This window comes from Molothrus aeneus, chromosome 4, assembly GCF_037042795.1.
Source record: "Molothrus aeneus isolate 106 chromosome 4, BPBGC_Maene_1.0, whole genome shotgun sequence".
NCBI lineage: Eukaryota > Metazoa > Chordata > Aves > Passeriformes > Icteridae > Molothrus > Molothrus aeneus.
Window position 1 is genome coordinate 10,512,939 of NC_089649.1, and position 22,969 is coordinate 10,535,907.

Here is a 22,969-nt window from a genome sequence, read left to right on the forward strand (position 1 = left end):
CAGGATTTCATCCTATGGCCCCATCAGTAGTACATATACATCTTCCTCTTAGGAAGCAGGCTTTTTCTAACCATAGCACCTTTTGTTTCTTATTTACAATCCAAATCCTATCACTGATTCCAGTAATCTTTGTTGCATCATGACCTGTCATTTCCTTGATGGAAAACCTGGGTAGGTTTTGTAATTTTTTTTTTTTAACCAAGATAATTCATATTAAAACAAAGAATAACAATCTAGGACCTTTGGGGGACAAGGGAGGCCAATTCTTGATGTGTTTTTAACATCCAGATAGTAAAGAGGCCACAGTGTTCCCCAGCTTGAAACTAAGACTGAACCTAAAATAGAACCTGAACATCCATTTTGGTGACTCAACTAAACTATGTGGATTAGCTTTCTACAACCAAAAATATGATTGTGCACGTTAGGATAGCAATTGTTTATTCCAGAACACAGCATTTAGATGTTTTCTTACACATGTGACTCCTTTTGTGTCTGAGCAATGGAAAAACTGTACTTGGCTAATGAGAAATGAAGCATTTCCTCACCCTTTCCCCAGTAATCACTAATTTAATGCTCTACTCCAAATGAACACATTAATCCTTTATCTCCATCTTCCCCATCTCTGCTTTTTTGTCTCATGGAAGGCCAGAACTTTCTTGTCCTTCTCAATGTGAAAGTGATATTTTAGACTTGGAACCATTTAGATAAATAATTGGGATTGTTCATAGTTTATGTCACCATGACTTCACTGCAGCTCTGTGATGAAGGGCAAAAGAACTCGGCTGGGGCAGAGGGGATGCCCTGGCCCTGGGGCACCAGAACAGGCTGGACCTGGGGCTGAGCACCCTCCAGACCTGACAACTCTTCCCCCTCTTATGCACATGCATTCAATTTTGTGTGTGGATGATTCACCTTCCTGCTGTGTATGAGTTAAAAGCAAAAATTTTGTCTTTAAAATGATCCTTGAGGTTTGGTAAATGGAGGTGCCAGGGAAGCTCTGTGTGAGCAGAAGTATGATTTAGCATCTGTTCTCCTTGTTAGAAAGTGCCCCGTTGTACTCGGGGTGCCAAGGAGGATTTGGCAGGGGAGAAAGGTTTGACTCACCCAGGTGCCATCCCCATCAGCACGGAGCATTTACAAACCTGGCATCCACTCTCTCCATCTCCAAATCACAGCACAGACTGAAACGCAGTGATACCAAAGATCAGTCTTCATTCGGCAAAGTAATTGCCAAATTAAATGATGCCAGATGGAAAAACTAAAGGCCACGGTGTCAGAGGTCTGTCCATAGCCCTGGGCTTTAGGAAGAGGTAAATACACAGGTCTCAGCTGGTGCTGCAGGAGGTACGTGTCCGGCGGGGAGCCGGCGCTCGGACTGTGCCGAATCGATACCTGCTATCGAAGGGAGCAGCGCGCAGCGTTAGGGCCAACCCAGCGTTATCAGAAAATGATATATTGCACATTAGGATGGATAATTCATGTCGCCTTCATCGGCTCAGACCGTCGCGAAAATTCATAAATCATTTTCTCGTTCATGTATCGCCTAAGTGCGATTTGTCACTCGGCATCAGCGGGAGGGCGGCCGCGGATCCCCGCCGGATTCCCAAAATGGAGACCCGGCTGCGCTTGGAATCGCGGGGGCAGCTCGGATCCCCGGGCTGCGGGCCCCCCGGGAGGGCGGGAGGCGGCTCCCCCCGCGCCTATACACGTGTGTGGATATAAATATGTGTATGTTCCCCGCTGGCTGCTGCTGCTGCCCCCCGCATCACGCCGTCTCCGCAGGAGCCTCGCGTGGGTGTCGCGCCTCGGGAGCGCCCCGAGCCCGGGGATGCGTGCCCCCCTCCCAGCCCTACCTCCGGGGCTTCCTCCCGCCCGCACAGGCGGACACGGACACAGACACGGACACGGACACGGGCGGGCTCGGTGTCCCGGGTTTCGCCCGCGTTCCTCGAAGGCAGGAGACGTGGCCGCTCCGGGGGCTCCGGCGGCGGGGAGAGAAGGGCTAGAACTGCCCCGGGTGGCGTTCAGTGCCGGGCAGCGGCCGCTCCCCCATGGGCATCCACGGGTCGTTCCCGCAGGAAGGCAGGAGAGGCAGGATCTCCGCTGGCCGCGCCCGGAGCTGGCGGCAGCGGGCGGGCAGGTGAGCGGCGGCGCTTCTGCACGGGAAGGCAAAGCAGCGAGCTCCCCGTCCGCATCCCACGGGCAGCGCCAGCAGCCGGGCCACTCTGAAAAAAATTTTTTCAATTTGTCTGCAAAGCACCCACTGGAATCACCCCGGCACAGAGCCCGGGGGTGGGTAGGGAGCCAGGCAGAAGGGGAGAACAGGATGCAGTTTGGGGGAGAGTGGGCATCTCCCTGCCTGCCGCGCCGGCTGCCGCGGCCTCACAGCCGGCCAGGGGAGCGCGGGGCTGGGCGGAGAGCGGCGGCAGGGCCGGGGCCGGGTCCCGGAGCGGGTCCCGGAGCGGGTCCCGGAGCGGAGCGCGCTGAGCGCCCCGCGGGGCGGCGGCGGCGCTGGCGGGCGCAGTGCGGCGCTGGAGGCGCTGGGGGGCGCCCGCCGCCCGCCACAGCGGCCGCGCCGCCGGGGGAGGGGCGGGGCGGGGGCGCGCCCGCGGCTCCGGGCGCTGGAGCCCGGCTCTGGACATCGCAGAACGGCTGGGATTGCTGGGAATTGCTGGGGAGCTTCAAGGCCGGCTGGCTCCAGCCCCTCCTGCCACGGGCAGGGGCGTCCTGCACCAAACCGGCTTGCTGCCAGCCCCGTCCAGCCTGGCCTTGAATACTTCCTAGGATGGGGCATCCTCAGCTTCTCGGGGAGAGCTCTGCCGGGCCTCTCCATCCTAATGGGGCTTCCTCTGTTTCCGCAGGAAAAACGCGCCTTGTAGTTCATTGAGATACGCGGACGGAGCCGCTGCTGTGTGATGGATTAGCGATGGGGTTAGAGCAGGAGGTGCACGTCCCTGCTTTGTGATGCTCTTCAAATAAAATAACATGTGGGGGGGGAAAGCCTCCGCAAGAATTATAACTGTTGTATTCTTTTAATTTATTCATTCGGTAGCCTTAGGGACGTGGATCTCTCAGCCAGCACCGACAGCCGGTACCGGAGCGTTTCCCTTGGATTCCTCCGGTTATCCCTGAGAGAATATCGCACTCCAGGGATATCCGCCCCACCACCCTGAGCACCCAATGACAGGCAGTATTCCTCCTTCTCCCTCTGCCACCGCGCCTCACGGTCTCCTGTTGCACCAGCGGAAATTCCGAAATGGAAATAGGAAAATACCGGCGCAGGCTCGCGGTGCTTTAAATTGACTGGAGCTGCAAACACCGCACGGGTAAATGACGGAAAGTTGCGCTCTCTCCACTGTGGAACACACCAAGGGGCGGGGAAGGGGAATGGAACAACAACAACAACCGCAAGTTTCCAAAAAAAAGCTCCACTGGAAAGGAAAGTTGGTGGCGGCTGGGTGGAAAATCCCTCTCCAAGGAGCTGGGCTTGTTGACGTTTACCCGGGTTGCGTGTGTGTGTGTGTGTGCCAGGGATGAGCGGCGATTCAGCGGCCGCGGCGGGGGAACCACCACCCAGGAAGGGGAGAGAGGCAGGGATTGAGGGAAGGAAGGAGGAAAGCGGGCAGGGAGCGCTGAGGGGCTGAGGCGGCCGGCGCGCGCTGTGCCCGCTCTGCCCGCCCGCGGCCCCGCCCAGCCGTGACGCAGCGCCCCCGACGCGCGACGCGGCCAATGAGACACCGCCCCCGGGGGCGGTGCTGGGCGCCGATTGGTTGGCAGGAGCCGGGCGCTGCGCAAAAACAGCGGAGCGGAGCGCTGCCCGCTCAGAAACTGCTGGCAGAGATCGGCGGAGCCGGGCCGGGAGCGGAGCCGGGACGGGAGCGCAGCGGCGGCGGCACACATAGACACAGGGGCTAGGCGAGAAAGCAGCAAGAGAGGAAAAAAAAATAATAATCCCCACCGCGATCGGCACCGCCGTAAAAGCAGAGTGATGATGATGAACGTACTCGTAGCAATAAGAGAAGAAAAGGAAAGACCTTTGACAGAGGAGAGAGAAATCTAAAATCTTTAAATTAAAAAAAAAAAAAAAGGAAATACCAGGGACATCGGGGAATGAAAGTTTTGGGTAGCTAAGCTGCTCTCTGCCTTTTTTTTTTTTTTTTTTTTTTAATATGAAATCTTTGTGCGGGTAATTTTTTTTTTTTTTTTTTAATTTCGCGGTTTTCTGCCTTTTCCTTGCATCCAAAGAGGGCATGCCCACCGGCTGTTCCAGCAGCATCTAGCCTCCAACTCCCACCAGGAAGACAAACCGAGGACAATCTTGAAATACAAAAATTTCCTCCTTGGAATTTGCTGCTGCTGCTGTCTCCGCCGCCACTGCTGCTGCCGCGGTGCAGTGCCAAGACTCTCGGAATAAATAAAAGAGGGCTACAGTGTGTCTCTAGCTACAGCCGGCTAATAGCTATTTTAGTTGGCCGTACATCTCGAAGATCACAGATGAAGCGGGGACGCCTGTCTTCTTCGTTTGCTCAGCGTGTGAAACAATAATCCCCGTAACAAAAAGGAGGGAGATGGGGGAGAAAAAAAATCCTAACATGAATCAGAAGAAATAGTATCTAGCAACCCTCCCCCCCAGCCCCCCCAAACCAACCTCTCCCCCTCCCCTTCCCCCGATCCCCCTCTCTCTCCACACGCTTGCAGGCGCGGGCACGCGCGCGCGCGCACACACAGACACACAGACGCGCGCACACAGACACACAGACACGCACACACACTGTACTGTGTATTTTCGAAGGAGGAGGTGGCTTTTGGAAGAGGAGGCAGCGGTGGTGTCGGGGAGGGGGGAATCTCTTTCCCCGTCTGGAGATGGTTGTGCTATTCCTCTTTGCCTTGCTCTGGATGGTGGAGGGGGCTTTTTGCCAGCTCCATTACACGGTGCAGGAAGAGCAGGAGCATGGCACGTTCGTGGGGAATATTGCCGAGGACCTGGGCTTGGACATTACAAAACTTTCGGCTCGGCGCTTCCAGACGGCGCCCAACTCCCGCAGCCCTTACCTGGAGCTTAACCTCGAGACCGGGGTGCTCTACGTGAACGAGAAGATCGACCGGGAGCAGATCTGCAAGCAGAGCCCCTCCTGCCTGCTGCACCTGGAGGTCTTCCTGGAGAACCCCCTGGAGCTGTTCCGGGTGGAGATCGAGGTGCTGGACATCAACGACAACCCGCCCTCCTTCCCGGAGCCCGACCTGACCGTGGAGATCTCGGAGAGCGCCACGCCGGGCACCCGCTTCCCGCTGGAGAGCGCCTTCGACCCCGACGTGGGCACCAACTCCCTGCGCACCTACGAGATCACCCCCAACAGCTACTTCTCCCTCGACGTGCAGACTCAGGGCGACGGGAACCGCTTCGCCGAGCTGGTGCTGGACCAGCCGCTGGACCGGGAGCAGCAGGCGGTGCACCGCTACGTGCTGACGGCGGTGGACGGCGGGCAGCCCCAGCAGCGCACCGGCACCGCCCTGCTCACCGTCAGGGTGCTGGACTCCAACGACAACGTGCCCGCCTTCGAGCAGCCCGTGTACACCGTGTCGCTGCCGGAGAACTCGCCGCCGGGCACCCTGGTGCTGCAGCTGAACGCCACGGACCCCGACGAGGGGCAGAACGGCGAGATCATCTACTCCTTCAGCAGCCACATTTCGGCCCGCGCCCGGGAGCTCTTCGGCATCGCGCCGCGCACCGGGCGCCTGGAGGTGAGCGGCGAGCTGGACTACGAGGAGAGCAGCGTGTACCAGGTGTACGTGCAAGCCAAGGACCTGGGGCCCAACGCCGTGCCCGCGCACTGTAAGGTGCTGGTGCGGGTGCTGGACGCCAACGACAACGCGCCCGAGATCAGCTTCTCCACCGTCAAGGAGGCGGTGAGCGAGGCGGCGGCGCCGGGCACCGTGGTGGCCCTGTTCAGCGTCTCGGACCGCGACTCGGAGGAGAACGGGCAGGTGCAGTGCGAGCTGCTGCAGGGCGACGCGCCCTTCCGCCTCAAGAGCTCCTTCAAGAACTACTACACCATCGTCACCGAGGGGCCGCTGGACCGCGAGCAGCCGGGCGGCGACGCCTACACGCTGACCGTGGTGGCCCGGGACCGCGGCGAGCCGCCGCTCAGCACCAGCAAGTCCATCCAGGTGCGGGTGAGCGACGTGAACGACAACGCGCCGCGCTTCAGCCAGCCCGTGTACCAGGTGTACGTGAGCGAGAACAACGTGCCCGGCGCCTACATCTACGCCGTCAGCGCCACCGACCGCGACCAGGGCGCCAACGCCCGCCTCGCCTACTCCATCCTGGAGAGCCAGATCCAGGGCATGTCCGTCTTCACCTACGTCTCCATCAACTCCGAGAACGGCTTTCTCTACGCCCTCCGCTCCTTCGACTACGAGCAGCTCAAAGAGTTCAGCTTCCAGGTGGAGGCCCGCGACGCGGGCGAGGAGCCGCAGCCGCTGGCCGGCAACGCCACCGTGCACATCATCGTGGTGGACCAGAACGACAACGCCCCCGCCATCGTCAGCCCCGTGCCCGGCCGCAACGGGACCCCGGCGCGGGAGGTGCTGCCCCGCGGCGCCGAGCCGGGCTACCTGGTCAGCCGGGTGGCGGCCGTGGACGCCGACGACGGCGAGAACGCCCGCCTCACCTACAGCATCGCGCGGGGCAACGAGGCCGGGCTCTTCCGCATGGACTGGCGCTCCGGGGAGCTGCGGACGGCCCGCAGGGTGCCGGCCAAGCGCGACCCGCAGCGCCCCTACGAGCTGGTCATCGAGGTGCGCGACCACGGGCAGCCGCCGCTCTCCTCCACCGCCGCCGTGCAGGTGGTGCTGGTGGACGGCGCGGGAGAGCGCTCCGGGGGCGGCGGCGGCCCGGCCGCGGGCACCGGGGCGGGGGGAGGCGGCGGAGGCTCCGGCGAGCATCGCCCCAGCCGCTCTGGCGGGGATAACTCGCTGGACCTCACGCTCATCCTCATCATCGCCCTGGGCTCCGTCTCCTTCATCTTCCTGCTGGCCATGATCGTCCTGGCGGTGCGCTGTCAGAAGGAGAAGAAGCTCAATATCTACACCTGCCTGGCCAGCGACTGCTGCCTGGGCTGCTGCTGCTGCTGCCCCTGCTGTAGCCGGCAGGCGCGGGCCCGCAAGAAGAAGCTCAGCAAGTCGGACATCATGCTGGTGCAGAGCTCCAACGTGCCCAGCAACCCCGCGCAGGTGCCGGTGGAGGAGTCGGGCAGCTTCGGCTCCCACCACCACAACCAGAACTACTGCTACCAAGTCTGCCTCACCCCCGAGTCCGCCAAGACCGACCTGATGTTCCTCAAGCCCTGTAGCCCCTCTCGCAGCACCGACGCCGAGCACAACCCCTGCGGGGCCATCGTCACCGGCTACGCCGACCAGCAGCCCGACATCATCTCCAACGGCAGCATTTTGTCCAGCGAGGTAAGGACCGGCACCCCCCGGCATCCCGCACCCCCCCCAGCCCGCGCAGACTTCATCCCCGAGCATCCTTCCCCAAGCTCCCGCTCCTCCTCCTCTCCCGTCGCGAAAGGCGTTTTGCATTCCCAATCCTGCTCGTTTCTCCTTTAATCCGTCCGCTGCCTCTCCCCGCTTTGCCCTCTCATCTTTGGGGGGATTTAGCGACAGGCGGGGGTCTCAGAGGCGATTGTGGGGTAGAGACACACACACGCACACCGCTGGCTCCCTCCCGCTCGGGCTGAGCAGCTGTTGCAGCCGAGCGTGTTCCCCCCGAGTCCCCCTCCCACCCCCCTCCGGTGCCTCTGAAGGAATCTGGGCAGCATCGTGGCGCAGAGATGCCCCCGAGCCTGCGGTAGCTGTGAGTGGATTGCCTGTGGGTTGGGAGATGGGCGGGGGGGGGGGTTACAGCTCTTTGCGGCATCTCTCCGCTTGACAAGGCTGAAGTGGCGTGGGGTGTAAGCACAGGATGCTCTGAAGGAAGGCTTTAAACGCGTGTGTTTTTCGGTCCTGAAATCTTTTCATGTGTGACTAAAGCTTTGGGGGAAACCCCCTCTGGGACTGTGACAATCACTGTAGTTAGCAGGAGCTTTAATTAATTTGTGAATTAGGGTTTTTGACTTTTCTTGACTCTGTCTGCGCAGCTCTTTATAACCCCAAAGTTTGCAAAGAGCAGCAAGAAAGAGTTTCTGTAAAATTGTGTGCTGAGACTTAATGTCCCCTGCAGTCTTGCCTATATCGTGTTGCCTGGTGTGTAGAGAATTTTTACTAAAGCATTTACCATGCCATATCACTCCCCCATTAATCTTTTTGTGCTGGCTTAGCTCATGTATATTTTCAGCACCTCTCTGCCTGTACACTAGTGAAAACCTCATCTTCTCTCCTACCCTGAAACCTGAGTGCTGTCCAGTCTCACAAAGGTGGTTTGGATGGTGTTTTCTAAGGCATTAAGTTCTGCAGTGAAATTTCTAATATTGATTTGTAGTACTGCCCTTGCCTCAAAATGTCTACAAAACTCTTGACTTCTGCTGCTTTTTTGATAACTTGAGGGTATCTCAATGTATGGGGTTTTTTTTTCCTTATGGTGCAATACCAGTACAATCTAAGCAGTCCACAACTCTAGAAATAGTTATGCTAATTTTTTGTGGGAGTCCTTGTGATGCTCAACAGTGTGCACTGTGAGAAAACGTCAGAGTCTTGTCTCAAAAAACTCCAGAAAAAATCCCTTGTGCCTTCCCATCTGTGTGACTAAGAGCTGATTCTTTCCCCCCTTACATTCTAGAAACAGATTTTGGAGGCCTACTTACAGCTAAGCATTGCCATTTATAGTGACTATGGTGAGCTGCTCCCTTGTATATTCTCTGCTGCTGGTTACAGAAATATCAAGAGTTAAAATATCTCCCAATAATTTGTTTTCTCCTAGACAAAGCATCAGCGTGCTGAGCTCAGTTATCTAGTTGACAGACCCCGACGAGTAAACAGGTAGGAGCTCTGCAGCCTTGGTTTCCTCATGCATGCTTTAGCAAGTCTGAGTGCTGTGCAGAAATGTATTTACTACAGATGTGACTGGGTAGTAAAGCAGTGGGAAGTCGAATGGATGTAGATGCACCAAATAAAGTTCGATTTAAGGCTTTTCTAAACTGGTTTTCAAACTGACTGAAAAGAGAACAAAATCCCGGTTTGTACGAGTCTAAAACGTGCTTCAAATACTTAATAACATGCTTCTGTAGGGTCTCCCAGAAAACATTGTCTCACTGAGCTAAAGTTCAGCTAACCAGCTTAAGGAAATGCTACCAAATTACTTTTGCAGACCGCATGAAAACCGGGAGGGGCAATAACCCTTGCTGGCCCTTGCGAGGTCTGAAAACTGCTCGTTTTGTTCAGGGCGGGCAGGGCACCTCGGTGGGAGCCGTGCAGGAGTGAGGGGGGGTAATGCAGCGCCGTGTTTGGCCATGTGATGGCGGAAGAATGTTTTACGAGCTCCTCTTTCATGTTTATTCTAATGTAAAGATGTTTCTGTGTCTAGTTCTGCATTCCAGGAAGCAGACATAGTAAGCTCTAAGGACAGTGGTCATGGAGACAGTGAGCAAGGAGACAGTGATCATGATGCCACTAATCGAGGTCAATCCTCTGGTAAGTCTGATAAGAGAATGGAAATATTGGATCTTTAAGTAGGGAGACTAGAAGGAACAGTTACTTATAGGAATATAATACAAGAGAGGCATAAATAAGGTGAGCGTATTTTTTTTTTTGGGAGACTGGGTTTACATCAGCTTGCTGCTACAGGAGGCAGTTTTGAACCTCTTTTGGTCACGGGGCAGAATTTATTTTATTAATGTGGTTGGGGATGGGAATTGGTGTGTTAAACTCCATCATTCACTGTAGCAAAACTTCCTGCACATTAAAACAAAGTTATGGGTACATTTGATAGTACATTTTCTCCTATGGCAGATTTAGAGAATCTCAAAGCATTAAGCAATTCTGTTTAGTAGGCACTTCAGCTGGCACAGCAGTGAGAAGTGAAGGAGGAGTTCCCAAGGGAAAGAATGAACCCAGTGATTGAATGACAGCCAGACTGTGAGGGGTTTTTTTTCAGGGGATCAGTGGAGACACGTTGGGTGTTCTGAATGTGTAATACCTTTAAATTTTGGAGGATTGTCTGTTAATTCGAATTGAGGCACCATATAAAGCAAGTGGTCTCCATGTTAATAAGATATTATTAAATACATTTTCTTGACAGAGGAAAGAAAGGCTTTCAAAGGCTATGAATCACTTAGGAAATACACACATTGCAGTGTTATGCCCATATGTAGGGCTTGCTGTCTCAGTTCGCATACTGTCAGTTTGCTTCTGAAAGGAACATTTGTTCAGAGCCTGTGCATTAGAATTCACGCTCACCCTCTCACTGCATTTTAGCTACAAATGCTGGGCTTTCTTTCCTACCACGGCCTCCCCAGGTCTGGTACATCTTTGTGCAACACAGTGCTGCCTTTCCCCTTGTTTCCTTTGTGCTCTGTCACGTATAAAGATTTGCTACAACCGTGTCATACAAAACACTGTCAGTCCTCCTTTTCTGAATTCCCCCCGACCCCCACCTTAGGAGGCACAGGGCAGGGGACCCAGTGCTGCCACAGCAGTGCTGCCTCACCCTCCTGCTCTGTTAATGTCCCCTATTTTCCTGCTGCTGTAGTCACTGTGCCCTTAACGATGGGAAACCCAGGCACCAGGGGAAGAGGAGGCTGCCACAGGGCCTCTTTCTATTGCTGCAAGTCATTAATATGCAGACCTAATGAGACTTGAGAAGAGCCAAGAGTCTCTGGAGCTCCCTGCTTCTTGCAGGGCTTCATGCTAAGTGAACAGAGTGTCTATTTTGTGTCTGGGAACCTGACAACAAACCAGGTCTTGCCAGAAGTTTACATCTGAACACAGAGCCTCTTTCATTTTTGGCCTATATATGGCGTATGATTTATTATTGTTTGAAAAAGCCATGTATTTAGCTTCCCCCCACCCTTTCTTTTGCACTGTTTCTGATGCAGCAATCAGGGCTACTGAGTTATAAAAAGCTCTCTCTCCTCCTGCCCTCCCTGCATTCCTGTTTTTTTTTTTTTCTCCTCTTTTACGCATTTTACTGCAGCAGTCATCTCCATGAACATTTCAATCAGCTTAGTCCCTCAACATAATGAACCATAATAACCAAACAGGAGAGAAAAGAATAAACATCTGCAGAAGGGGCTGGATTTGACTGATGGTGGGAATATAATCACATAGTTGCACATCAACTGAAAGCCATTTTCTTTTAGATGCATTCTGTGCTGTTATTGTTGTGCCTCTGTTCTTTTTGCTTTCCCTCCATTTTAAAAGTAGGCTATGAATACTTTTCATATTTGGCATTGATCCTTAGTGGGTTAAATTCTTCTACATTTCTATTTTATCAAATAGTGGAGAAAAAACTATTCTGTACTTTTAAATAATTTCAAATCATTTAAGAATCTGATGTGATCTGTGAACTTCTGTATCTTCAGTGGTGATCACATAGTCGGTAATGAAAGCTGACAATTAGGCTTGGTCTACTCACAATTAGTAGGTTGAACCGAAAACTCAGACTACACCAATTTCATATATTGCTACTGAGATTTGAGAATAATTTGCATGCACCACTTTTTTAATGCTAGTCCCAGATGAACATTTCAATACAGATCTCTGTAGAAACTGCTTTAATCTTCTTCACACAATATTATCTACTTTTCCTGTAAGTTTTGGGCTGAATCATGCTGCCTAAATGCAAAGAATGTGCCCTTTTACCTCAGTGATGACAAGATATTTTGACATAAATCTTCACTCTTGCTATGAGCTTTGGGGATGAATTTTAAGGGGAAAAAGGAGCATAAATCTTGTTTGATCTCAAATGGCTACAGGAAATATAGAAGGAATGCCTTCTCAATTGCATTGGTCATTCTGATGCTCTATAATCAATTATTTCTAAATTACTGAAGGAAAACACATTGTTTGATAGCCTGGCAGCAGTTTGGGCTGTTTTATTTTCCCAAGATGTTACCTGATACTATGCAGCATCATATTTGTTTTCAAAAGCATCTGAAAATATTTAGTAGGTAATTCACAGTGGCAGACAAAACTCATTCCCCACCAGTTTAGTCAGCAGCATGTTCTGATGGCAGAATATCTATTTACTGTTCAGCACAGGACCTCTGTCATTGGTGAGCACTCCTGTGGCACACAAGTAGCTATTCTGTAGTAGTCCATTGCAATCCAAACTGTGGTGTCGTGGTCAGTTATTAATTGGGCAGGAAAACATGTAGGATGAAAATCCATCACGCTGCCACAGCTTTATCATGTAGAATTTAGTGAAAAATCTGAACTGTGCCGCTCTGCGTATCATAAAATGTTTTCTTGGGTTTTGAAGTTAGATCATAGCTCACCTTTTCACAAAATATGTTTGCTTAAAAGTGATTTAATCATGGTTTAAATGTGCTGAAAAGCATGTAAGGGATTCATATTTTTCCCATTAAAGTAACATATAAATGCCTCACAAATATCCACATTCTTACCTACCTTAACACTGTTGAAGTACTAAAGTGCTGTCATCTGCTTTTGGCAGGGAATGGTAAGGAGTGAGATGCTCAAGATCCTAATTTTTTGTGGATTTAATAGTTATTTCATTGACTGGGTTAGTAATACGAGCTTTTTGAAAAAAAAATGACTTTACAAAAGTGAAGAAGTGCAGGAGTGTTTTGGCAAGCAGAGGAGGGGTTTCTCAAATGTTTGAGAGAAAAGCTGCTGCTTGTTTTAGAGTAAACATAACTCACACAACACTTCTACCTCTTAGGAACACGCTGCATTTCAGCTGTGTTCTGTAGGAGTAATTCTCAAGCATGAGGTTAGTTTATTTCCCATGGTTGATTAATTTCTTGGCCTCCCTTGTGAAACTGCCAGCTTGGGTGCCAATTAATGCTCTGCATGTGTGTACATTTAAATTGTATGATTAGACACCTGTCCTGTAAGATTTGGACTGGTGCCATCAATTTATTTCGTATGGTTGCTCACTAGCTACTTGGCTTTCCCAAGCAGAGTCCTTCACAGTATTACCCTTTTTTTTTTTTCATGGAATTGGCACAGAATCTCAGAGGCACTTCAGGGAGGAATGCCCAAGATGAGGAGCCAAGTAGATGCACTGCTTTGTATATCCTGTAAAATGCATTAAAATATCCTGCCTTGTATATCCTATAAAATGCATTTTTTGATCTGCTTTTGGACAGTTTACATTGGTGACTGGCTGAAACCTGAAACTAGGCTTTTCCTGTTGGGTTTTATGAAGGGAACTGGTAAGGGTTTAATGCAAAGGCACAGGGTGAAACACTGGCTCACACCTTTTCAGTACAGATTAGCTGAATGCCAAGAGGGTTCATTATGGCAGAAGCGCTGCAATATTTCAGTGTCCATAAGGAGAAGAGTAAGAGAGGTCAGAAGAAGAATTTCAGTGATAAAGGGACAGAGAAAACCAGTATTTCCTCTGAGCTATGCAGACTGACAGCTAAATCCTGTTTTGAAGATCACTTGGGCAAAAAGTCTATCTCAGATAAAGTGAGAGTGTACATGAAAATGGCTTAGAAAAGTGCTTTGACTGAAGCTAAGTGCTACTTCTACTTTTTGGTTTTTTGGCTTTTTTTTTCCCTCTTCTTCCTTGGCCTGCATGCTTAATAATGTTCACATCTCAGTGGTCCAGATAGGCCTTTGAAGCTGAGATTTGGAAGAGCTGAATATTCAAGATATTTGAGTCTTTATTCATGTTCTGATGCAGATGAAGTCAGTTTTATCCAAGGCAGCACACCAATTACTTAGTGAGAGTGATAATAACTTTGTTTCTTAAAGTCCAATTCTAAAGTAGATGACTACCGAGTAGGTTAACATCATTATCCTTATTTACCAATAGAAAACATGAATCATGGGAAATGAGATACTTATTGATAATCTAACCAAATGGATAGTTGTTCTGGGAATGGGAGCTCTGAGAAGATCTGGTTCCCTACATCACACCTATCTCACATCTAACTAGCACAGGAGAAACAGAAATGTCATTTCTTTCCAAGTAAAAAGCAAGGTTCTCAAAAAATAAAAAAAATAATCCACACATTGGAGAAAAACCCCTCTCAATAATGGTATTGCAAAAAATACTTTGTCAGCATTTAATTTGTGTTTTTTATTTTTTGTTACGTCTTTTATTGAGTAATGCACATGAAAGTGTTCACTTGTTGCTCTTGGTGTATGGTTCTTCTCTCTTAGTTAATTTGAGAAAGGACACATTGTTTAAAAATGAATTTAGGCCTAATTTTTTGCCTTGACAAAACAGTCTTTCAAACCAATTAAAACTCACAGAGAAATTTTGATTTTCTTCTTTTGAAATATGAAAAGGAAGCAAAATGGGAACACGCTTCCAAAATGCAGTGCTGCCAAGTATGTGATTCAAAGCACCTGAGTTCAGGTACTTCAGACATCAAACTTAATTAACACCTTTCCTCGGTTTTGGCAGCTTTTGAGGGAGGGACAGGGGTTTGTTTTCCTTTAAAATCTGCAAAGTCAGAGTTGTGGGAGAGTTCATATTGTCCACTGGCCCCTCTGGTAACGAAATAGGAGTGAGCTGGTGGCCTTTGTCATGAGTTGTTCTGTGTATGCTGCATTTGGAATAGTGCAGTGCTGATCCCTGTCAGAATTTCAGTGCACTGTCCTGTCTGTTTGTATCCACAAAGGACATTTGAAATTCCTAATTCAGAGTCACCTTTAAAATCTCAGTTTGTCTGTATGTGCAAGGTTGAACAGCATAACTAAGGGAAAATAAAAATACCAAGCGTTTTTCTTTGATGTGGATGTGTAATTGTGATGGATAGTTTAGTTCAGAAGGATCTTATATATATATACACATATATAAAACCAGATTTATGAGAGAGATGAGATGGAAGTGTTAAACTACTGCACATTTTGTTATAAATCAAGAACATGATTCCTGGGGTATGAAGGAGTTCTGTGCTGAGTATCTCACTTCTTTACCATGGTATGTCCTTCCTTCTTGGAAAGCCACAAATAGCCCTTGCTTTTCCCCAACCGTGTGTTAAATGTTTTTCAATTAGAGCCAGAAAATTCTATACTATGACCCACAGGAAAAAGGTGGGGAAGAATAGCCAGCATTCATACCACAGGCAGTGTAAATTGCATGGCTGCCCAGGGATTTTGAAAATAAGCTGCTAATTTGAATTTCTTTTCTGTCAAAATACTAAACCCGAGGGCTTGGTTCTGCACCTGTTAAACTCTTAGGGCTGTTGTGACTGCTTCAAGCTGGAACAATTCCTAACCCTTGCCTCTCTGAACATTTTGTTCCCATTCTAAACAAGCATTTACATTTAGCTATGTGCTCCAGCAGGGTATATTTAAATTCCAGTGTATATAATTTGGTTTTTTTTTTCTTTTTACAAGTTCTCCTCTCAAAGAGAGAAAAAGTTTGCAGTACAAGCTCACATTATATATCCCCTACATTCATTACTTTGTTTATTAAGAATCCTGACTTATAGTGGCTATAACATCTTTTATAATAAGCTGTTATATAATACTATTCAGTGCACTGCAGTAGAGAAGCAGTATTCAAAAGGGAACAAAAAAAATATTTGTATAGAGACATTTTGCAGTTTAGCAGATGATGTGAGAACAAAATAGTAAAATGGAGGGTAATTTTCCAGGTGAAATAAAGATCCATGAAGGGAAGAAAAGGGTATATACTTGAATGTGTATACTTAAAACAATATTTTTCTAATCTTTCCTTCCCCATAGACTAAAGAATATAATTTAATATTTACCCCTAAGTTTTTCTTTCTCTTCCTGTCTTTCAGGAAATACATTATCAGCAAAATGGAACTGTAATTATTTTCTTATTAAACATAGGGCAATTTGTTTTTTACATGTATCTTTGCCAAGAAGTCTGCAAATTGTAACTCTTTCATTTATTGTCCCTTATATCTTTGGAAAGGGAAAAAAAATATTTTTCTTCAGATATTTCAATACATAAGATACACACACACACATGAGGTTTTATAAACATTTTTAGATAGTAATTTTTTTCTGGGTAGCCTGCATCTAAATATTTCTTTTCAGTCTTTGATAGCTACTACCAGTACAGAATTTATATTTGCACTATTTTTCTCTTTGCCTGATGATCTTCATCTGATTCTTTAAGCAGTTCTGCAGTTCACATTTGCATTCTTCAACAGTTCACTGATCAGAAATTTATTTTCAGGCTTCTGCATGCCAATTATCAAGGCAAGCTTCTAATCGAAACTGGACCTGGCATTGTATATTGCTTAATTTAAAATTAAAAAGTCATTATAAAGTGAGATTAATCTGAGACAAAAACCTTTTATTTCTCATTTCCTCATGATTTTTTTTTCCATCTAAATGATTGCCTTTCTTACTCAAGCACTTGTTGATAGTTCATAATCATTGTTCCTTTCTGAAGAGATTGTTTTTTTTCTGTAGTATGAGATATTACATAAATATTATTAATATAATTCAAATTAGAGTTCAAAACTGTGGTAGAATTCTTAATACTAATCCTCACACTGGAGATCAAGCTAATCCAGTTCTTTACAGTGTTCCCTGGTAAATGAGCTACATTGCATGAATCTTATTACAAGAATCAACTAGGTTGGAAAAGATCTTTAAAGTCATTGAGTCCAACCTGTGCCCTAACACCACCTTGTCAACCAGACCATGGCACTGAGTGCCACATCCTTAAAGTTCAAGGCACATCCTTGAGTCTTTCCTTAAACACCTCCCTGTTCCATTTCTGAGTGGAAATTCTTCCTAATGTTCAACCCAAACCTCCCCTGGCACAGCTTAAGGCTGTGTTCTTTTCTATATTACAGCTGTTCAATTTTTTTTCCTGTTTCTGTTACAAGTAGTGTTATTTTTTTGTAATTCTAATGAAGTGCTTGTAAATGCAATGTTTATAACAGATTTAGTTCAGTTTTGATACACAGCTAAGATGCTCAGTTCTCTTTATAAATACAAGAAAAGGAGCTTTTTTTTAGTGTGATGTTGAAGATTGTATTGGTTTAACCCAAACAGCAGCTAAGCACTACACAGTTGCTTGCTCATTCTCCTAGGATGGAAAGGAGAATCAGAAAAAAGTGAAGTGGTGGGCTGAGATAAGAATAGCTTAATAATTGAAATAAAGGTAATAATAACAAAATGGAGAAAGAGAGAGGAATGAAATTGAAGACAGAGCAATGATGCACACTACAGTTGCTCACCAGGCACTGAGCAGTGATTGGCCCCTCCATGCCACCTCCCAGTTTATATAGTGGGCATGATGCTCTCTGGTGTGGAATGGCCCTTTGGCCAGCTCACATCAGCTGTCCTGGCCATGCTCCCCCTCAGCTTCTTGTGCATTTCCTCACTGGCAGAGCATGGGACACTGAAATGTCCCTGATCTACTGAGTAGCTACCAAAGAATTAATGTGTTACCAACATTATTCTCATATTAAATCCAAAACACAGCACTAGTACCAACTACTAGGAAGAAAATGAACTCTGTCCTACCCAAAAGCAGGACAAACCAACTTGCAGATGCTGTGTTTATTTTAACTCTGTCCCTGCGATTTCATACACCATTCCTCTCAAGTATAATCCAATGACTTCGTGACTCTTAGCCAGGAAATATTCCTTTGGAAGGCTGATCTGAAAGTGGTCAAAAGCAGCATAGCTTGTCATTTGAGATCTTAATAGCATTAAAGGATTTGTAAGCAAACAGTTTGGTGTTGGCATGGATAATTGTTTGCTTATATAGGGGAAATATTAACAATTTTTTCAATAGTATCCACAGCCACATCACACTGGACTACAGTTGCCTTTGTACTGCTAATTGCAGTATTTTATTACAGGGTTCTGTCCCATTTCTTGGATGACTTGATAATAGCAAGGTCTACTGCAGCAGCAATGAAAACTGTCTCTGAAAAAGTGATGTAATGATTGAATAAGCTCTCCTGATCGCTTGAAAGCTCTATTCCTACTTTGTAACATCTGCTTTTAATATCAATAGGCTCCATCTGTATACCGATGTACGCACAGATAATTCTTTTATAGGACTCATTAAGGTTTCATTTCATAACTGAAATCTGTGATTTCTAAATCCAGACTTTCAATTTCTTTGGTCAGAGACGCATTTACGTAGAAACAATTCCTGCATGTTCTTAAGCAGGTATTTTCAACCAGTGAACCACAGACATCAACCTACAAGCAGAATCGAACCTTGTAGGAATGGGTTCTAAATAGTGAGATCTGCAAGGGATTTTATAAGAACCACTGATACTCTTCTTGTGGTATTTTTGTGTCTGTGTGTGACATTCTGGCATTTATTTATGCTTGTTACAGGGTGTCTTTGACTTCTGAAGACTGGACAGCTAGATTTTTTCCGTGTTGTTGTTGAGGACATGAAACTAGCAGAAGTAGTTCTTACGGCATTTCTCTTTCCGCTTCTCTTTCCTTGGCATAATCTTTCTTGTCTGTCAGCAGCTGTTCACGATGCTGAAGCTTATATCTGTAGTTTCTTTTTCTTTCATGCTTGCAGGCATGGATCTCTTCTCCAACTGCACAGAGGAATGTAAAGCACTGGGCCACTCGGATCGGTGCTGGATGCCTTCCTTTGTTCCATCCGATGGACGCCAAGCTGCAGATTACCGCAGCAATCTGCACGTACCTGGCATGGACTCCGTTCCAGACACTGAAGTGTTTGAAACACCAGAAGCCCAGCCCGGGGCAGAAAGGTCCTTCTCTACCTTTGGCAAAGAGAAGGCCCTTCACAACAGTCTGGAGAGGAAGGAGTTCGATGGACTGCTGTCTAATACACGAGCGCCTTACAAACCACCATATTTGAGTAAGTACTGCTCAAAAAGCTCTCTGGAAGAGTTCCCTTTGCTGGAGCAAAAATTAGCTCTTTCTGCTTTTCATGCTAGGAATAATACAGGCACAATCTTAGGAATAGGGGGGGAGATGACTTCTATTGGATTCAGGCACCAGTGAAGAAGGCGTTGTTCAGTGCTTTTTAAAAAAAGACAAAATCTTGCTTGTTTTTAGTGTGACATCATTGTCAGCAACAAAAGTGTCAGCTAATAGTAGTGGGGGAGTTACTGTGTTTGCAGGGTTGCCCTGATGAAGGCAGGAATGATGAATCCATACTCCAATTACTCCATATTCTCAGAAGGCTAATTTATTACTTTATGATACTATATTATATTAAAGAATACTATACTAAAGAATACAGAAAGGATACTTACTCAATGCTAAAAAGATAATAATGAAAACTCGTGACTTTTGCTAAAGTCCCAGTACAGCTTGGCCCCAATTGGGCAAAGAGTCAAAACAACTCACACCAGAAACCAATCAGGCAATCACCTGTGGGTAAACAATCTCCAAACACATTCCACATGAGCAAAACACAGGAGAAGCAAATGAGGTAAGAATTGTTTTCCTTTTCTCTGAGTCCTCTCAGCTTCCCAGGAGAAAAATCCTGGGCGAAGGGTTTTTTTCAGAGAATGTGAGTGCCACAGGGGAGTCACTCAATTTTGTTTTCTGATGCTAGATTATTTCCAAATTTTTCTTCAGTAGATGGTTTAAACGTTGGTGTTGACAAGCTAGTGTTTTCTATGACTAGAGTTAAATTGAGAGAGCTTCTAGGAGTTTCTTTCTATAATTGAGAAGTGTCTTGTGAGTAAGCAGTATGTATATTATTTTGAAGTAGCTGTTTTCATAGTTTGGAAGGAAGGGCCTTCAGTCTGATCATCTTTCAGCCTACATATTATTGACTCTTGTCAGTGCTCCTCTGTGCCTTCTGTCTCATTCCAAAATCTTGCCTCTTTCTTTAGTCACCTTTTGACTATGGTTATGTGGTATGAAAGAGTGTGATAGATCTCAGAGACCTTTATAATTCCTTTTGGAGTCTGAGCCAGCTGTAGAACCCTTGAATAGCACTTTGATCTAATATGACTTTTTCATTCCATTTGATGCATTCTGTATTTTATTAGAGACTGTAATTTCCTTGACTTTGAGAATTTATGATGTTTATCTCATCCAAATAAGCCAAAGACATTAACACTGCAATATTGACCCTGTTTTAAAGCAACAGAGGTCTTTTAGGACAGCAGATTGGGGATAAAAGAGAAAAGAATCTGTCTGAATGGTATTAATTTATTTATTTTCCTAAAGCATTTAGTTGTTCTGAGGGGTGGTGTGCTGGCAGTCCTGATATGTGAAGATCTTTGGTACAGATCATTCTTAGCACAGTTCTCCCTTCTAAATTGGCTGTCCTGGTATTTTCATTCATTTAGGAGAGGTCTTTTTACCACTCTTCTCTTTAGATTCACTTTACTGACAACTTTATATTTGGCTATCAGTTCTGATCTGTGAAAGCTCTTCCTAAAAACCTGTCCTGAGACAATCAGCTTATTTTGTGGCTGAATTACTTATTTTGGGCTAAAATGTCATGTGCCAATCATCCAGTCATATTCTAAAGATTGGTGGGAAATTTCAGTACGGCCTAACAAATTTCAGTCTTTGCTGAACTGATCTTTCATCATTTATTTCTACAAAATATTCTTCAGCACTAAGGCACAATCTAGCAGCATTGATTTCATCACTGTCACCTCAGCTAATTCTAATTTAACAGGTTTGGTAGCATCTTTAGACGGTCCAACCACAACCGGGTTCTGGTGCAGTATGGATGTTGCAGCGATGATTGTTATCTGATGACACCACAATGGTAGTTCTGCTCTGATTTGTTCCAGGCCTGGGAGTTTAATTTCAAATAGCAATGTCATACTTGTTTTATTGATGATTTAGAGATTTTAAATTTTGTTACACTAGCATGAGTAGTTTTGTTGAAGAATGTCTTTACATAGAGACATTGATCTACATCTTGCACTTTCCTGGCACAAGGGCATAAACAATTGGAAGTAAAATATCAGAAGTAACCAATATAAATGAGTGTTATTACATAATCCACGCTTGAGAATCCAGATTTAGTTTTGCTTTTTTTCCTTGAACCTCAAAACTAAAATTTCTACAAAACAAGAGTAATGCTTCTCTGGTTTATTTTCCCTTATTTTGGTGAGGGATTTTTTTGGGTTTTGTTTTGTGTTTTTTTTTCTTTTTTTGTATTTTAGACTATAATTTTATAGCAAAGAACAGGAACAACAAGAACAAAGTGAGCACTAGTTGTAGAAATGAGTAAATAATTTATTATTAATAATGTATTAAATAAATGAAGAAAAGTATATAAGAGGAAGTTGATTTAGGAAGGAACCTTATTTGATTCACCAGGTAATTGCAATTAAAAAAAATTACATTCAACTTCTTAACACAGAAGACCATGTCAAAATCAGTTTGTCAGCAGAATGACTTTTTAAAAGAGATATGTGTGAAACACAACCCTCATATTAAGGTAAAACACTATAAAAAGTTGAAGCATGTTTGAAAATGGTCACATGATAAACATGTGAGCAGCTAAGAATAAAAAGTGTATTGCAGAATGCAAAAACTATTTGAATTTAAAAGGCGTCTTAAAAAAAAGAGATTCTAAACAAATGATCAGAAAAGAGCAGAAATTCTAGCTAGTGACTTTGAGGATAGTAATTAGTGAACAAAAAAGGGGCACCTTAGAGCAAAATAGCCAAAGAGATACAAACAATATAGACACCTTCAAAATACCAGGTGTAGTAAGGTCGGGGAGAACTAGTGAGTCTCTTGAGCTGCAGTTAGTGAGGACAAGGATGTGGCAGGGATTCTAAACTGTGTCTTTGCATTTGTATTTACCCAAGGAGGGACAGAGAAAGGCAGGCACATCTAGGAAGGCACCCATCCCAGGTAACCATTTAAAATAAATGTGTGAAAAATGGAAGAGGATGTTGTTGAAAAAATTGACTAAAATAAATAGAAAGGAGTCAGTGGATTATGTGTTTTGTTAATTTTCAGCTCTTCTAACAAGAGCTAGTAACGAAAGAATGTCAGGAGTTGTGTTTGTCACTTAAAAATGTACTAGAAAACATTGTAAATTAAAGACCGATGAGAAGCCTCAGCATAGGACATACATTTGTAATTTAGGGGTTTTAGGAACAAGGTAGCTGGCATCTGACCAGGAAAGTAATGCAGGAAGATTGTCAATCTATTAGAATTTTGATAGAGTGAGAATTAATCAATAGAGTGTATTTGAACTGTCAGAAAAAAAACCCTTTAGCACAGCTTCTGTGTAGTAGAAGAAGCTCCTAAAATAATCAAGTGTTGTCATAGGTCAAAGCCTTACCAGACTCTGTGCCTAAGAGGAAAAAATCATGAGGATAAAATGTTCCATTTACTTGGGGGTAAATGTTCCATTTACTCTGCAGAAGCAGAGTCCCCCAAGCATTTATGCAGAAATCCATGGAGTTAAAAAAAAATAATTATCTAGAAACAGCAACCAGAAAAAGAGGGAAGTGTCTGCAAATGTCATGAAGGGGTTTGGGAGCACTGGCTCTCAAGTAGCACATACCCCTGATGTGCAGTGAAATGTGGGCAAACCTCATCTCCTTCCCAGGTACCTGACTCTGGAATGGAAAGCTGCAGAGCCCTGCCAGCACACTGGGAATGCTGAGGAGCTCACTCCATGGGGCTGTGCCCTTAGTCAGTGGCTCCAGAGGTTAGCTGGTAGCTCGAGGTGGGGCTTTCATGGTGCCACAGGAGTGTGTCTGCTCTGGGATTCCTCCAATGTGCTCATTCAGTGCAGAACCTTCAGAAAGATCAAGGTGGCAGTGCATGTTAGCACAAGAAATTTGAATTCATCCTTAGAAAAAAAAAAAGACCGTGGAATAGTTCCCTCAGAAGTTTCCCACAATGCACAGAGCCAGCAAGAAGGAAATAAAATACCAGGTTGTAAAAAGGGGAATTG

At 46.2% G+C, this 22,969-nt stretch overlaps 1 protein-coding gene across 3 annotated transcripts in view; it reads left to right on the forward strand.

Annotated features, from left to right (window-relative positions):
* The first annotated feature begins 4,642 nt into the window (after positions 1-4,642).
* Positions 4,643-22,969, forward strand: part of PCDH10 (protocadherin 10) — a 33,606-nt gene continuing 15,279 nt past the window's right edge. For all 3 annotated transcript variants that reach the window (XM_066547934.1, XM_066547935.1, XM_066547936.1), the window contains exons 1-4: positions 4,643-7,461; positions 8,918-8,976; positions 9,521-9,627; positions 18,623-18,928. In XM_066547934.1, the coding sequence (XP_066404031.1) occupies positions 4,864-7,461; positions 8,918-8,976; positions 9,521-9,627; positions 18,623-18,928 (3,070 nt within the window). In that variant the 5' untranslated portion in view covers positions 4,643-4,863. The remainder of the gene's footprint in view (positions 7,462-8,917; positions 8,977-9,520; positions 9,628-18,622; positions 18,929-22,969) is intronic.